Genomic DNA, 17,894 nt, shown 5'->3' with positions numbered 1-17,894 from the left:
GGGGGTGTTTTTCCTCAAGCAAAGTCTTAATGATGTCGCAGCCTCAAGAGAATTGGTTAAGCAGTGGGTCCAAACTCTGAAGGTGAAGAGGAGATGACAGCAACCATTGTTGAATCAGGCAGTGTTCTGCAGCTATTGAGACTGTATCTTCCAGTTCACATCAGAAGATACATTAAGAAGTCCAATTCTTTTTAACACAAAAAGCATGGTGACACCTAGTAACACCCAGTATGCGGGTTCTATTTCCAGGGAACACATTTAGTGATAAAATGCACTGTAAGATGCTTTGAGTAAAAGTGTCTTCCAAATGCATAAATGTAACTCAACTGATTAAAGTCATTACTCAGTAGTGTTCCCAGAAGTCTTTGTAAAGTATATGTCTTTTTTGTAGACTATATAAATATAAGGATGGACTTAATTCTCTTTTCTCCTTAAATGGTTTTTCTAGCTATTCTTTGTGTAAGTGGTCAAGGACCACCTCACTGGAGATCACTGTAAGAGGCAATGAAGTGGATCTGGGTTCCAGATAGATCACTTCCTATCTGGGACAGGATTGAACCTGGGGTTCAGATAATTAAACTAGAATTGGCAATTAAGATTTGATGACAGAAAATGAGGGAGAGAAGAAAAATAGATAAATGAACAAATAAACTAAGAAAACAAATTGAAAGTGATGTATGATATTAAGTGCAAACTAGAATAAGATGAAGAGAATGCTTTATAATTTGTAGTTTTATTTTATTATTTTATTTTTACTCTTTGTACTATAGTAGCACTTTTTTCAGTTTTTTTTTTTTTCTTTTTAAGGGGTGCTATATAAAAAACGCTTGATTGTTTGTGATTATTCATGATCTGGGACAGGATTGAACCTGGGGTTCAGATAATTAAACTAGAATTGGCAATTAAGATTTGATGACAGAAAATGAGGGAGAGAAGAAAAATAGATAAATGAACAAATAAACTAAGAAAACAAATTGAAAGTGATGTATGATATTAAGTGCAAACTAGAATAAGATTAAGAGAATGCTTTATAATTTGTAGTTTTATTTTATTCTTTTATTTTTACTCTTTGTACTATAGTAGCACTTTTTTCAGGTTTTTTTTTTTCTTTTTAAAAGGTGCTATATAAAAAACGCTTGATTGTTTGTGATTATTCATGATATTTCTGAATGGACCCTCACAACATTATTCCACACATTGTGTTATTGATGGAATCCTGCTTCATAATTTGTTCAGAGCCGTGCAGTAACAATGTCTGTTTCCAGGGCTGCCTGATTCTGAGCGACGAGCTAAATCACACGTCCCTCATTCTGGGAGCCAGGTTGTCTGGGGCAACCATTCGAGTCTTCAAGCACAACAGTGAGTACATATTCAAAATATTATGAAGTTTAAAGACATCAGGTCACGGTGTGTTCAGTTATCCACACAACTGCTCAAGGTTCAGCATTTGTAAATACTGAGGTCAATCGTCTTCAAATTTTGTGATGGTTAGCAAACTAAATTTAAGCATTAGACTGCAGTGAGGCATATTTGGGTTTTCTAAAAGCTGTGCTTTAGGGAATCCATAGTGGTTAATGGTATTCTTGTGTAGCTACTGGAAAACTAGTGTGCATCTTTCTCCAGAGGATGGATGAGAATACATGATGCATGAAAAACAAAAGCTTGAATGTACTCTGACAGCGCCGTGTAATAGTTGGTTGTGGATCCTTACATCAAACCCGAAAGCCTCCAAATGCCACTGTCTGACCTGAAAATAGACTTATAAAAAGTGACAGAGGAGTTTAGCAACCCTAGTCCATTGCGCTTGGCTGCGATTGTTCAAATAATAAAAAAAAATGTATTGATTAGCTGGTTCAAGTTTGTTTAATTATGGTGCAAACTAATGCCATGTTCAGCTTCCTCAGAAAATTAAAAAGAATTCTGTGTGAAGTTGGACTTTCAACTTGGGAACTCGTGCAGAGATCCCCACTTCTGATTTCGTAAAAATGCCGGTGCATGATGTAACGTTAGCGGATATGATGAGTTAATGATAACCATTTACTTTCAAGCAAATAAAATGCATCAATGAGTTAAAGTTCATAATTATATGATAAGCCAACCTGTTTAGCAAGCATTTGCAGAGACTGGTGGAAAATGCAGTAAATGTTCTTCTCTGTTGATACCTGCACACCTACAGAATAAATGGTAGCATTGCATAAAGTTTATCATCTGCATTTTGGTTGTTAGAACATGTTTGTTGACAAATACCTACCACGCTACGGGTGCATTGCCATTTTAATTCTTTATAGGTCTTCGGAGGATTGCGAATCCCACATTGAAAAAAAAGATATCCAAAAGCAGAAGAGGATCATTTATCTCTGATTTTCTGAATGATCGCTCATTCAAAATGTGCTTTTTGAATGAGCGATCATTCAGAAAATCAGAGATAAATTATCTCTGATAACTTATCACCTAGGCCTAAATATTCCTGATGTCAACAACACATTTAGGGCATTTGAACAAATGCCCTAAATGTGTTGTTGGCATCAGGAATATTTAGGCCTTTGATTTAGCTTTTTTAGTTTATCAGTTACGTAAGGACTTCTTGGAAGACTTGTTTTTTCTCAGGGAAAAGATTGCAGCTGTAAATATGGTACACCGAATAAAAGAATGGATTTTTGTAGTTTCATTTGCACATCATTGTTTTGAATAATGATCATTGCTGTTTTGTATATGTCAATGAGACATATTTTGAAGCGAGTGGGTGGATTTTCCCTGCAAACAGAGTATGTTTTTGTATTACAAACACAATTATTCTGGCTCAAAGTCACTATAACCAAGCTGCAAATACTGTCATTGTCATCTTGAATTAACTAGTGACAACATAACACACTTAAACATCAGCCAAACATAGTTTGGCATTTATGTCCACATACAGTCTACTTGTCATTCTTTATTGTATAGTTGTTCTTGGCCTGAAACCTTTGGCGGATCTGCTTAGGTGAGTGTAGTATTTCAGGACTGCATGGATAGGGAAAGGAGGGCGCGTCCACATTGGCCTTCACTGGCCTAAATACGTCCACCTGTTTGAAATGAGGCCACTTTAATGAGAGACTATATGGAACATTCTTTTCTTTGGGCTTTTTGTCACTTTTTATTCATAGAGACAGTAGAGAAGGCAGTAAGTTAATAGGGTAAAAGTGGAGGAATGGGATCAGATGCAACACAGGCCAGAATTAAACCTGTGTTGGCTTTCAAAATCTGTAATTTTGCAGTTAAACTCTGCCATCTGTTGGCCAGTTTGTAGTGTTGCCATGTCTGGTTGTTATAAGCGACTTCAGGTTATTTGCTTATAAATATTGGGGTCACGGGTGGGTTATTGGTTTGTGGGCTTATTTACAGAATACAGTCACACATTTGGACTTACACGATAAAATATGGCCTACCAATAATAGCATTGTTGAATATCCCAGTGTGCTGTTAGAGCTCAGTTTTACTTAGCATTACTATTAATATAATTTGTTTCCATTTTTTTTTTCAATGTTTCTGGCTTTTCCAGCCCTTCATCTAGGATACAATTAATGGAAATGCTTTTTTGCCGTAAGATGTAATTTAGCCTTGGTTACTGTTTGTTTTATGCTATAATAAATCAGATCACTGAATTCAAGCAGTTCTCCTTGATCCATAAAAATCCTCACCCTCCTAGAAGCACAAAAACTGTTAATGCTTATTTGGTGAGATACACTGTAGGTCACTTATTTTGGGTTTGTTTTACCAGACCATGTTCCTTCTTTTTCCTTCCTAGCAAGGTCTGGCAACACTGTCAGATTGTGTCTCAGCAATCTAAAACATTCAATTCAGGTCTTTCAATTCATGCAGCCTCTACTGAGCTAATGAGGTGTGTGCATTGCTGGGGCGTCTCTACAGAAGAAGGGTTGAGAAACACGGTTCTGTATATCCAAAAACTTGTTGGCCACATATAGAAGAAGCATCTAGAAACATGCTGGGTTGTTCATAATTTGTAAAGAAATTAGTGATGTAATATTACAGCCATATATATTCCTAAAAATGGAATTCAAATTCAAAAATTAATTCAATTTTCCACTTGCGCTCATAACTGGCACAAGAAAATGTCTGAGTTAAGGTAAAATACCAACTAACAATTTATATTTATTTTAATACCTGATTGTGTCATAATGTGCCTGTTTTGTGTTTGGTTACAGACATGCAGAGTCTAGAAAAAATGCTAAAGGAGGCGATTTGCTCAGGTCAACCTCGCACCCATCGCGCCTGGAAGAAGATCCTCATCATGGTGGAGGGCATTTACAGGTCAGTGTGTTTGTGAATATTTTGCAGTTCCATTCACTACAGCCTTAAGGTAAGAAGCTACATCAAATGAAAGAGGATCTAATTAAGCAAATTAATAAAAACATTTTTTATATTTATAGAGAGGTTTTCCTACAAAAGTATAGCTCAAGATGCTTTACAAAGCAGCAGAATGTTAATTAAACAATACAAAATACATTTATTATCATTGTTGGAGAACAGCTAAAGCAATTGGATTTAATAACTGGTGGCACAAACAAAAATATCTTTATTATCACAATTATCATTCTTGTTTGTTTGAGGTTTTCTGATGTGTGATGTCACCCATTTGAACACTGCCTGTCTGATTGTTAGTTTATTGATGCCAAAGTCTTCAGTCATGGCTGTGTGACCCTTTCCAGCCTCGTGAGCATCGATAACCCTTTTTCTGAGGTCATTTATTGCATAAATCTGTGCTCTGTGTGCTTTGAAGTGAACACTAAAGGTTCATGAACTTTATATGAAATTCATGCATGATTATAGAAGATTATGAATGATTCACTAACTTACAACCACTGTACCGGTAGCCACATAATACTATTTACAGTGCCTATTGCCGTCACTGAGATAGGTGATTTCTCAGGACACCTATTTCAGTGATATCTGCTAAGTAGTTGGAGACATTTTGTTTAACAAATCCCTTACAGCACCATTAATATTGAAAGATATGAAAAGTTGTTAAATTTAAAACATTTAAGTTTATGGGTTACAAAGGTTAAAAAATATATTTTTTTAAATTACATTAAGGTTAAAAATATATAGAATTTTTTTTAATGTATGTGTATGTCTGTCTGTCTGTACATTTTAATATATTCATATATATGTTATACATTTTTATATTTATACACACACATATATATATATATATATATATATAAATACAGTTTATTAAACTATTTCAATAATTTTTAATATTTATAGTCATATATATATATATGTCCATAATCTGATTTCTTACACCCTAACTGAAATGTCTTTGTCTATTTCTTTCAGTATGGAAGGCTCTCTAGTCCGGTTGCCGGAGATCTTAGCGCTAAAGAAGAAGTACAAGGCTTATCTGTACCTTGACGAGGCCCACAGCATCGGGGCCGTGGGGCCCACAGGTCGGGGGGTTACAGAACATTTTGGGGTGGACCCCAATGAAGTGGACGTTCTAATGGGCACCTTCACTAAGAGCTTCGGGGCTGCTGGCGGGTACATAGTTGGGAAAAAGGTAGGCATTATGTAATACCTTACTGTCAGGCTTTTAATAAGACATTTCCTGAGGCAGAAAGCACAAGGTTTTACAGAAATTCGGATCGTTGAGCTGCTGTTTGTCGTTTGGTGACGCTCGTGGTACAGAAATTACTTGCGTCACCTTTACTCAGCGTGCACACCATTCTCCCTTCCCTTCTCTTTCAAACTCGCACACATGGTCTTGTTTCATGATGTGAAACTACATATGTTCCCCAAATGTCACTCACGCTCCTGTCACACCGCCTCTCTCATCTAATTACTCCATTAAAAAAGACCACTTCACTTCATAACCACATCACGGACATGGCAGTTGATTATAAAAGACTGAAAATGAAAAAGACTGCAGCTTCTTTGAATTACACATTCTTTGGAGAACAGAGAGAGAGAACCCATACATGTGCTATGTAATATTGAGAATTTAATAAGGTGAGACTGTTGGCCGATTGCCAACTCTATTTTATGGGAATTAAATCAGAATTGCAGGTTTTCACAGGATGCTTCCAAACATGGTACTTGTCTGTAATGTATACTACCATTTTAAAAAATAAATAGATAATCATTACAATAATAAAAAAAAAAAAAAATAAAAAAAACTTTTTTAATACTATTTTTCTATCTGAAAAATGTAGTGAAATGAGTGGTGCTGCTAGTCAGCAGACCTTGCTAGTCATACTTGTCAGCTTGTCAAAGAAAACGTCTGTTCCTTTCCTGTAGGTTTACCATTTTTTATAAAGGTACTCAACAGCAGCAGAGTAAAACACATGCTCTCAGCAGCAATAAGGACACTGTACACAGGCGCAGTGGGAGGTTCGCAAAGAGAGCCGCCAAACTGCTCCAGCCAGTCCCTCGCTCCACAGATGTGGGTGGATTTTCGGACACGTTCTCTTAACTGACTTATCTTATGCTGTTTCCACAAAGCTCCCAGGACCTAAAGCACTTCAAATCTTGCACTCTAAGTGGAAGCAGATGTTTGCTTTGCAGATTTTTCCCCTAAAAACCCCTTCGCCCCCATCCTCAAAGTAGAGGACACATCTGGATGCAGAGGCCCGTGTGCACCGCGAGGTGCGTCCCCTCCCCTCGCCCCTCCACAGTGGATGCAGATGTCTGAGGACAGAGATTAACAGCTGAATATTGGCCCCGGCTTCTGCTCAGAAGCCTTTTAATGGATGCAGGACAGACACAATCTCCAAAACTGCTTGTTTGTAATACACAAAGTGTCACCTTATTGAATGACAGCTGTAATAGTTTGTACAGAAAAGCCTGTATTAGTGTCCATATGTGTTTGTTTGCCTCATTGTCAGATCTGCTGTAAGTATAACCAGTTCAGGGACTCCAATACAAGCAGTTTGAAAAAGTAACATCCTGTATTAGCCGTAGCAAACAAACAAACAAACAGATTTTACTACACAATGACTACAAATAGAGAAGCTGTCATTATCACTGGATGATCAGTGTCTCAGGTGTGCACTGTGTGGTTTCATCTCCCTCTAGTGGTGTAATTTGGACAGCACTGTGTTTAAGTTCAACTACTCTTGCAAATAGTTCCCTATCGATACTTCACTCGTACTGCGTCTGCTAAGACGCTTTGGGGAAAACTCCTTTTTTGTTTGCTTTGCAGATTTTTCCCCTAAAAACCCCTTCGCCCCCATCCTCAAAGTAGAGGACACATCTGGATGCAGAGGCCCGTGTGCACCGCGAGGTGCGTCCCCTCCCCTCGCCCCTCCACAGTGGATGCAGATGTCTGAGGACAGAGATTAACAGCTGAATATTGGCCCCGGCTTCTGCTCAGAAGCCTTTTAATGGATGCAGGACAGACACAATCTCCAAAACTGCTTGTTTGTAATACACAAAGTGTCACCTTATTGAATGACAGCTGTAATAGTTTGTACAGAAAAGCCTGTATTAGTGTCCATATGTGTTTGTTTGCCTCATTGTCAGATCTGCTGTAAGTATAACCAGTTCAGGGACTCCAATACAAGCAGTTTGAAAAAGTAACATCCTGTATTAGCCGTAGCAAACAAACAAACAAACAGATTTTACTACACAATGACTACAAATAGAGAAGCTGTCATTATCACTGGATGATCAGTGTCTCAGGTGTGCACTGTGTGGTTTCATCTCCCTCTAGTGGTGTAATTTGGACAGCACTGTGTTTAAGTTCAACTACTCTTGCAAATAGTTCCCTATCGATACTTCACTCGTACTGCGTCTGCTAAGACGCTTTGGGGAAAACTCCTTTTTCTCCGAATACTGAAGCCTTTTTCAGTCACGCAGTGTAACTGCACGACCATTGGTTCGTGCAGTGTATTATTAAAAACGAACCAATGGCTCGGCAGTGGAGCGGACACCAGCCAGAGCCCGCCAATTTGGGCGGGGCATCTGGCTATATAAGCGTGCACTTCGTCATAGGATCCTCAGATTTCTTCTCCTTCAGCGATGACTAAGTTCTTCGCTGATCTACGAGACTCGAAGCCTCTCGCCGTAGAATCGCCTTCAAGCTGAACCAGCGACCCTCTGCTCTGCCGATTCGCCGCTTCTCCGCCGCCTTCAGCGTCGCAGCAGCAGTGGCCCCAGCTGATCCCCTGCCGCCATCCGGCGAGCCTAAAAAAGCTTATTTCTAAGAGGTAAGTTCTAAAAAAGAGCAAAATTTCTAGCGACGTTGTTGCAAATGTCGTGCTGCGAGTGTGGCTCGTGCACAGAATCTTGCATGATGCAGAAGGGCAGTGAGTGCGTCGCCTGTCTGGGCAGCCCCCACGCAGAGACTGCACTTCACTGATCAACTCGCGGACCGCCTTCATTGAAGGCAGCCCCGCTCTCCCGTTTCTTCTCTCTCAGCGAGCCTCGGAGAAAGAAACAGCAGAGTCAGGGAGCTAAGCAACCGGGTCTGAGCGATCGCATGCCGGCACTGTACCCGCGTGCTCGCTCTCCCCGCTGCGCTTTGATCCGCCGCAGAAGGGCAGTGAGCTGCGCGCTCACTGAGACAGAATGCTCACTCAGAGCATGAGTCTCGCTCTTCTCCACTCGCGGATCACCTTCATTGAAGACAGCCCCACTCTTCCGTTTCTCCGCTCTCAGCGAGCCTCGGGGAGAGAAACAGGGAATTAAGCAACCGGTCTGAGCGATCGCATGCCGGCACTGTACCCGCGTGCTCGCTCTCCCCACTGCACTTTGATCCACCGCAGAAGGGCAGTGAGCTGCGCGCTCCCTGAGACGGAATGCTCACTCAGAGCATGAGTCTCGCTCTTCTCCCCTCGTGGACCGCCTCCAATGAGGCAGCCCCGCTCTCCCGTTTCTCCTCTCTCAGCGAGCCTCGGAGAGAGAAACAGCGAAATCTGAGAGTTAAGCAACTGGGTCTGAGCAATCTCACGGTCAGAGCCTGCGTGCTTGCTGTCCCCGCTGCGCGTCGTTCCGTGTCTTACACATGAAGATCAGCGCCCCTCGTTACATCGAGAGGCTCTATCTTCCTACGTTGATCAAAGCAGAACGCTGTCACTGACAGCTTCGAATTTGGGTGTGTGTCGCTATGGCTGCGCTCACAGAGACGGGCTGCTTTTACCACAAAAGCAGTCTGCCCCTGTTCGTTGGCGGAAGGCGGCCCCGCCTCCCCGCTCTCATGTTTCTCTCCTCACAGTTACCTCAGAGGAAGCTCGCAGGTTGAGCGATCAGGCTTGAGCAATTTCATGCTGGCACACGTCATGCGTGCTTGATCTGCCAGTGTGTGTTACATGTGAGGATCAGCGCCCCTCGTTACACAGAGCGGCTTAATCCTCCTAGACAGATCAAAGCAGAATGCTGGCAGCTTCGCATTTGTGTTTGCGTCGCTGAACCCCGCCTCCCCCGCTCTTGTGTTTCTCGCGGGGATGAGCGATCAGGCATGAGTGATTTAACGCCGGCAAAAGCCCCCGTGTGCATCACTCTCCACGCAGCTCTTTGATCCGCCAGTGTGTTCACACGTGAGGATCGGGCCTCCCGTTGTCGAGCAGCGCAATCCTTCTATGAGGATCGGAGCAGAACAACATAAAGATCATCAGTACTCCTCTTCTAATGAGTGGTTGGATCTTTTTAGGCGGATTAAAAGAGAATGCTGTCACTAATGATTATTATCACTGACAGCTTCAAATTGGACGCGTCTGGGCCACGCCCAAGCTGAGGCAGCGCGCATGGGGGCTGATGCCACGCCCACGCTGAGGCTGCGCTCGCTGAGACAGATCGCTCTCACTACGTGAGTTCATGTCTCGCTCTGCTTTGCTTGTAGCTCGTCTTCTTCAATGAAGGCGGCCCCGCCCCTCCCCTCGTCCGCCACGAGTGGATCTGAGAGAATGCGCGCAGCACTTTTGATCTGCCTGAGTGTTTACACATAAAGATCATCAGTACTCCTCTTCTAATGAGTGGTTTGATCTTTTTAGGCGGATTAAAAGAGAATGCTGTCACTAATGATTATTATCACTGACAGCTTCAAATTGGACGCGTCTGGGCCACGCCCAAGCTGAGGCAGCGCGCATGGGGGCTGATTGCTCTCGCTATGAGAGCATTAAGTCTAGCGAAGCATTTTTTGAAAGCATTTTCAAAAAGAGAGCAAAATTCTGAGTGTGGGGTCCCCGTACGGCGACCAGCCACTGGAACTAATCCAACCCCTTGTCACGCGGGCTGAGGCCTGGCAGGCCATCCCCGGAGTGCCAGACTGGGTTTTGGGGATAATAAAACGAGGTTATTCACTGCAATTCCTCAGTTTAGAGCAAAGACGCACACGTCCTGCGCTCCGAGGTGATGAATTTGCTGGGCGATAGGAGCCGTAGAAACGGTTCCCCCAGCTCAAAGCGGCTTCCACAGCCGCTATTTCCTCATCCCCAAAAAAGATGGCAAAAGGCCCATCCTCGATCTCAGGCACCTGAACCAAGCCCTCATGAAATGGCTGTTCAGGATGATTACATTGAAACAGATCCTCTCGCAAGTGTGCCCAGGGGACTGGTTCTTTTTGCTGGATCTGAAAGACGCCTGCTTACGGGGGCTGACTGCTCTCGCTATGAGAGCATTAAGTCTAGCGAAGCATTTTTTGAAAGCATTTTCAAAAAGAGAGCAAAATTCTGAGTGTGGGGTCCCCGTACGGCGACCAGCCACTGGAACTAATCCAACCCCTTGTCACGCGGGCTGAGGCCTGGCAGGCCATCCCCGGAGTGCCAGACTGGGTTTTGGGGATAATAAAACGAGGTTATTCACTGCAATTCCTCAGTTTAGAGCAAAGACGCCACCTCGGTTCAGAGAGAGGATGCACATGTCCTACGCGCCGAGGTGATGAATTTGCTGGCAAAAGGAGCCGTAGAAACGGTTCCCCCAGCTCAAAGCGGCTTCCACAGCCGCTATTTCCTCATCCCCAAAAAAGATGGCAAAAGGCCCATCCTCGATCTCAGGCACCTGAACCAAGCCCTCATGAAATGGCTGTTCAGGATGATTACATTGAAACAGATCCTCTCGCAAGTGTGCCCAGGGGACTGGTTCTTTTTGCTGGATCTGAAAGACGCCTGCTTTCACATCCAGATAGCCCCCACCACAGACGATTCTTGAGATTCGCCTTCGAGGGAATGGCAGATCAATACAAGGTCCTTGCCTTTGGACTGTCCCTAGCTCCTCGCACTTTTACACTTTTAGTGCAGGGAAGCGGCTCTTTCCTCGCTGAGACAGACGGGAATCTGCATTCTGAATTACCTCGACGACTGGCTCATTCTGGCACAGTCGGAGGACGAGCTACTATCTCACAGATCCCTCCTCCTCAGCCACGTAGAATGCCTGGGACTCAGGGTCAATTTTGCCAAGAGCGTGCTGTCCCCCAGCCAACGGATCTCGTTCCTGGGAACAGTTCTCGACTCAGCCCGATTGATGGCGGTAGTCGTGCCAGAACGTGCACTGGCTATTCAGCAGCTCGTGGCCTCATTCAAAGTTGGAGCCCCTTGCCCTCTAAAGGCGTTTCAAATGATGCTGGGCCTCATGGCCTCCGTGTCTCCGGTACTTCAGCTGGGCCTGCTTCGCATGCGGCTCCTTCAGTGCTGGCTGAAACCACGAGTTCCGTCCCACGCCTGGTGTCTCGGACACCTTCGTGTCAAGGTGGACCGGGCCTGCGTAGCAGCTCTGGCCCCTTGGAAAGACTCGGTGGATGGAACATGGCGTACTCCAGGGAATGTTCTGCAGAAGGAAGGTGGTCTCGACAGACGCTTCCAACACTGGTGTGCCGGGCAGGTTGAACCAAGGACCAGACATGCTATCTCGGAGCAACATCCCCTCAGAAGAGTGGATGCTCCACCCACATATGGTTCAAAGAATCTGGGAGATCTTCGGCAAGGCACAGGTCGACCTCTTCGCCTCAGAAGACAACTCTCACTGCCCAATTTACTTTTCGAAGGACACAGATGCATTGGCCCACGACTGGCCCAACCTCCTCCTTTACACTACAGTCCGTTGACCTTCATCCCCTGATGCTAAAAACCGCTCTGCTACTGGCATTAGCATCAGTAAAGCATATGGGAGATCTGCAGGCACTCTCGGTGAGCCCTACCTGCCTCAAATTCGGGCCCAACGACTCCAAGGTCATCCTGAAGCCGAGGCATGGGTATGTACCTAAAGTGCTCTCGACTCCATTCAGAGCACAGGTGATAGCTCTTTCGGCGCTTCCTCCTTCGGGGCAGGACCAAGAGCTAAATCTACTCTGCCCCGTCAGGGCATTTAGAATATACATTGAGCGTTCCGCCCCGTTCAGGCTGTCGGATCAGCTTTTTGTATGCTTCGGTGACCGCACCAGAGGGTCTCCGGTCACGAAGCAGAGACTTTCCAAATGGATAATTGACACTATCAAGCTAGCGTACTCTTCTTTGGGCCTTCAATGCCCCATGGGAGTAAGAGCTCACTCAACAAGAGACATTGCCTCTTCCTGGGCTTGGTCTAGCGGAGTTTCCATTGCAGAAATTTGTGCGGCGGCCGGCTGGTCCTCGCCGTCCACATTTACCAGGTTTTATAATCTGGATGCTTTCTGCTTAAATGGACTTACTCTGGCAAAACCAGTGCTAAATCAGGCGTTTGCCTTCTCTGTATGCTCTTGGCCCCCACTGGGTTCCAAGGCTGTGCGATTTTTCTTGGAACGCTTACTTAGCGCCGGGCCGACCTCTGATCGTTCCTTTAACATAGCACGGCGAGATTGTACTGGTTCCCCAAAGTGTCTTAGCAGACACAGTACGAGTGAAGTATCGGTAGGGAACGTACTCGGTTACTAATGTAACCTCGGTTCCCTGAGATACTGGAACGAGTACTGCATTGCTGGCCGTGCTATGTAGCTGCACGACTCAGTCGTCGCTTCAGTCGAAGTAACCTGAGGATCCTATGGCGAAGTGAACGGTTATATAGCCAGATGCCCCGCCCAAATTGGCGGGCTCTGGAGGGCTGTGTCGCCATAGGCTCGTGCAGCTCCGCTGCTGAGCCATTGGTTCGTTTTTAATAATGCACTGCAAGAACCAATGGCCGTGCAGTTACACTGCGTGATTGAAAAGGCTTCAGTATTCGGAGAAAAAGGAGTTTTCCCCAAAGCGTCTTAGCAGATGCAGTACTCGTTCCCGTATCTCAGTACGTTATTTTAAGTGACATTTTAAATCACTTATTACAGGTTTTCCTCCTCTGAACAAACCTGAGGTTAAATATCTTGCTCTAGGGTGCAATACACTTCTCATGGATCAACTGCTCAAAAGTTCAAACTTACAAACCATAACTTTAACCATAATACTACCACAGCTTGTGAAACATTGACACGTAGTGTTGACCAAAAAATAGTTAAAAGGAAAGCTCATTCTAACATTTTTGGCAGTAATTACTCACTGTTACAGCAGTATTAATTTCTTTTTTCAATTTGATGTAATTTATCTTTAATTAAATTAATTCAATTCAATTTAATTTTTTAATTGTAATTAATTTAATTAATATAAATAATTTCTTTATTTAATTTTTTTTAATCCATTATTTTTCTTCTTTCTTTGAAGCACGAAAGGAGATCTTAGGCAGAATGTCTGAACTTCAGTGACATAAATGTGAACAAATTATGAAAGTATTCCTTTAATGATGGACATGTTGTGTTTTTGTGCAGGAGTTGGTGGATTATTTGCGAAGTCACTCTCACAGTGCCGTGTACGCTACAGCCATGTCCCCACCTGTCGTGGAGCAGATCATCAGGGCAATTAAATGCATCATGGGTGTCGATGGAACAACAGAAGGTTGGTATAAAAAAGCAATGTATAGACATTGAAGCAATACTATGACATAAAATCATGAAAAAGGCTGTGAAGCTGTAAAACTTAAAAAGTCACATGACTGAAGTCAACAGATGCACTACTTTACACTTGATGTGTCAGAGGACGTTGAGACCCAGATTTCAAGCTAGTCAAGTCATTCTAATATCGGAAGACACTGAAATTCTCCACCCAACACTTCTCAGTCACATGGGGAATCACATGGATTTAATAACAATATAAATTTATTTTGCTACAGCGTATAACTCATGGAAAACAGATTTCAATAAAATACAGGACTGGCTTAAAGACCTTTAGTCAGGGAAAGGTCACATATTTCCAGGTATTAGGAGTCAGCAGAATGGCACCAGATGTTAAAAGGGTTTTCCCAAGCTCTCTTCTGTTTTTGATATGCATTAATCCATATATTTATGTTTTTAGAGAATACATCATGTTTCATTTTAATTTCACCGCAGTTCACACGATGATAGGAAGGGATTCAGACTGTATTGAGGGGCAGCCTTAAGTTCAGCACACTACTGTTAAAAAATTTGGGGTCGGTGAGATTTTTTTAATGTTCTTGAAAGCTTATGTGCAACAAAGCCAAATTTATTTGATCAAGAATGCAGAAAAAAACTGTAATAATGTGAAATATGATTATAATTTCAAATAACTTTTTTTATATATATATTTTAAAATTTTATTTATTCCTGTTATGCAAAGCTGACATTTCAGCAGCTATTACTCCAGTCTTCAGTGTCACATGATCCTTCAGAAAGCATTCTCATATGCTGATTTGCTGCTCAAGAAACATTTCTCATTATTATCAATATCGAAAAGTTGTACTGCTTAATAATTTTTGTGGAAACTTTGAAAAAAATGTTCAGGATGTTATGATAGAACAGCATTTATTTCAAATATAAATGTTTTGTAACGGTATAATATTCTTACCATCACTTAATGCAATGCATCTTTGTTGAATAAAAGTATTCATTTCTTTAAAAAAAAAAAAAAAAGAAGAATCTTACTGACCCCAAACTTTTAAACAGTAGTGTGAGCCAACAGAAGAGCAATTAAACTGGCCAATAAATAGTTTTATGCATTCAAAATTAAATAAGCATTAAAGTATATGCATAAAAATAACTGAATACAAAATAAAGAGTTTGTGGAAGATCAAAATCAGATGTGGAATCATCAAAATCAAACCTTTTAATACAAATTGAGACATGAATATAGTGCAGGGTTAATTAACTAGCTAAACTTCTCTGCTTCATTGGACAAGTGATTCTAGCCCAAACTTCCGAAGAGAATCTCTCTAGGCTGTTTTGAGTTGTTGAACACTATGATGTCTATATCAGACTTGGACAAGCCGCCAATGTGTGTCATTACTGGCATGATGTGCAGCTCTGTGGAGGGTGAGTCACACTGATCTGAGAGTTCGCTTTACAATGCTGGATCTCACTCTGAATACAACACAATAGGCTGCAGAAGACCTGCCATATCTAAACTTGTACCACGTCCATGACTAATTGTTTAGTCTGAGCTTAACCTGCTGTTTCTAGCATTTGCCAGTGTTCAGTGTTTCTGTTGAAGAGTTTCTAATGTCATGAAAGTTAACAGCGGTTGTATTCGTTCTGCTGACATAAGGTCTTCTGAGCTTAGCTTTACAGCCCACCTCCTTTTGAAATACCTGCCAATCGGTTCACAGGTAATTATATGCAAACATGCTGTTGTTTTCCAAAAACTCAGGCCATGGTGCCAAAGAGTGCTGGAGGCGGACCTGGCCAGCCCCCAGAACGGCATGATTCACCCAATTAAATATGGAGGAGGGAATGAGAGGTAGACATAAACTGAAAAAGACAGAGAGTGAAAGGTATTGATGTTCATTGAGCTACTGATTGTTTCCAATCACATTAAGTTTATAGAATTATCTCTTTGTGGTTCGAACTGCCAAAGGTCAGATTACAAGTCCAGAGCGGTAACCGCTAAGCTACCGCTAACCGCATTCCATGCTTCTCAGTTTACCCTAGTCTCCAATTGTGTGCCAAATCCATTGTATCCTATGTACAAGCCAAGAGTGTCTTGGCAAAGGATGAAATTTGTCTACCATTCAGCCTGACAAAACAAAACCAGCTGGTACTGTTCTTCACATTGACTGACTCCACACACACATTATGAGGCGTTTTGAAGAGAGTACAGAAATGAGCCTCAAAATGTAATGAAAACGTAGAACATCCGTAATACTTTATCGTTTTCTGTTTTCTTCCTGTTTTTGTTTGTTACTATGTTTTTGGATTATTTTATGAATGGGTCTGCTCTGTCTCACTTAACTACTTAATGGTCTTAATGAGGGGCTATTAAAAGACCGATCCTGGGATTTGAACGGCAGAGCAGATGATGTCATTTCCCGTCTCCTCTTTTGGGCCCCTTTCCTAGTCTTTCACATACAATCAGCCTATATCCTAAAGGGAAATAATAGTTGTTTATAAACTCTTCTTGATTATACCTACAGAATAAAAGGGTGAAATGTATACATTCTGGTTTGTCTAGGAAAAGGAAAGTTAAGGTATTGCTAAGACTGTTTTGTAAGAGCAATAACTGCTGGTGGTATGGCTGTATTCCACAACATTATGTTGCAATTCGTTGGCCATTTTCCCAGTGTTTTCAACTATATTTAAGTAAAACAACTATGAAACTCTCAGGCAAACAGTGTAGTCAAAAATTGCAAAGAAGTGGGCTAATCTCTGTGCCAGCTCTTTTTAGGACTAGTTTGTAGACGTATTTGTTCTATGGTTTGCCTGACATGGTCTGTTTGGCGTTCATGCTACCGCAGAGTGGGTGCAGACTCTCTGAGTGCTACAAATTACTGTAAAATTAACAGTGTATTTTCTAATTACCATCAGATTCAAACAGTTTAGTTTTATACAAAATGTCATAAATAAATGATCAAATCGTCACAGTCACAGCCTTCAGGTTGTGGGGACAATTGGGAGGCAGGTGCGCAGATGTGCTGCTTGTAGTCACAAAATGGTAAAGTTTATGAATATTAATTAGGTTATGCACAAATAAATTTGATGAATGATATGATTTGGTAAATGTTGTGCTACTGCTTAAACTAGTCTTACTTTAGTCATATAATTTTTTTGATTAGGACTGGTCATACATTTCAGTGACATAAAAAGGTAAATTGTTCTAATTTGAAGCAAGACTGATCATACCTTTGGTTAACTGCTAGTCAGACTAGTTCCTAAGAAACAAGTCTTAACATAGTGGTTATGCAATTGTCACTAGGTCTTTAGTGGAGATTTTGTCATTTCGAAGTCAAAACTGAAATGTTAACAATAACATTACAATTAGAAGTGACTAAAACTCACTCACTGTTGTACACTTCAGTTATTGACTATGGCAAGGGGTGCACATAATTTTTTCAGTCTGGTTCTCATGAGAGCACCTGGAGATTTGGTTTGGTTCCCACACTGCACATAGTGTGACCCATTAAATATAACTATAAAAAAGATAACAGTAATAATAGTATTATTGCACTTTATTTAGTTTTTAAATAAAATAATAAATAAGTTTGATAATACTATTATATTTTAAAATAAAAAATGAGTATTAAATAAAAATAAAGTTATTTTATAGTACACTTAAAAAATACAATGCTAATATTCACATTTTCTTCTTTTTTCTGAATTTTAACATTTTGACGTAAAATCAGCAAGCTTTTATGCGTTCAGTTCGAATTAAAATCTTATACAGTATTACAGTTAGTCGTTCTAAAATGGTGATTGTAAATTAATAGCTGTCAACCGTGTCGGTGTGCAAATGAACGGTCTGAAATTATTTACCCAGCACATTTTTTATTTTGGTCTTGCATGTGCACCTGCTCACCACTTAAGTGCACTCCTGGCAATGTTTTGTCATCCACTTGATTTTAGTTAAAATTTGTTTTACGGACTATTGTGGTCCTTTGTACTTCTTTTCTGACAACTGCAGTTTTTCCTATTTTCTTTTTTTACATTTTTTTTATGAGTGCAAAAATATGCCTATAAA

General features: G+C 41.7%; 1 protein-coding gene across 1 annotated transcript in view; it reads left to right on the top strand.

Moving 5' to 3' along the window:
* LOC107705357 (serine palmitoyltransferase 3-like) overlaps nt 1-17,894 on the top strand; it is a 31,860-nt gene that overhangs the window by 10,976 nt on the left and 2,990 nt on the right. Inside the window, exons 6-9 of the mRNA XM_016508616.1 lie at nt 1,266-1,359; nt 4,203-4,308; nt 5,338-5,557; nt 13,700-13,830. Of these exons, the coding sequence (XP_016364102.1) occupies nt 1,266-1,359; nt 4,203-4,308; nt 5,338-5,557; nt 13,700-13,830 (551 nt within the window). The remainder of the gene's footprint in view (nt 1-1,265; nt 1,360-4,202; nt 4,309-5,337; nt 5,558-13,699; nt 13,831-17,894) is intronic.

Source organism: Sinocyclocheilus rhinocerous, unplaced genomic scaffold, assembly GCF_001515625.1.
Source record: "Sinocyclocheilus rhinocerous isolate Xijiao unplaced genomic scaffold, SAMN03320098_v1.1 scaffold564, whole genome shotgun sequence".
Lineage (NCBI taxonomy): Eukaryota > Metazoa > Chordata > Actinopteri > Cypriniformes > Cyprinidae > Sinocyclocheilus > Sinocyclocheilus rhinocerous.
Note: the sequence above shows the minus strand (reverse complement) of the source record. Positions and strands in the feature narration are given on the sequence as shown.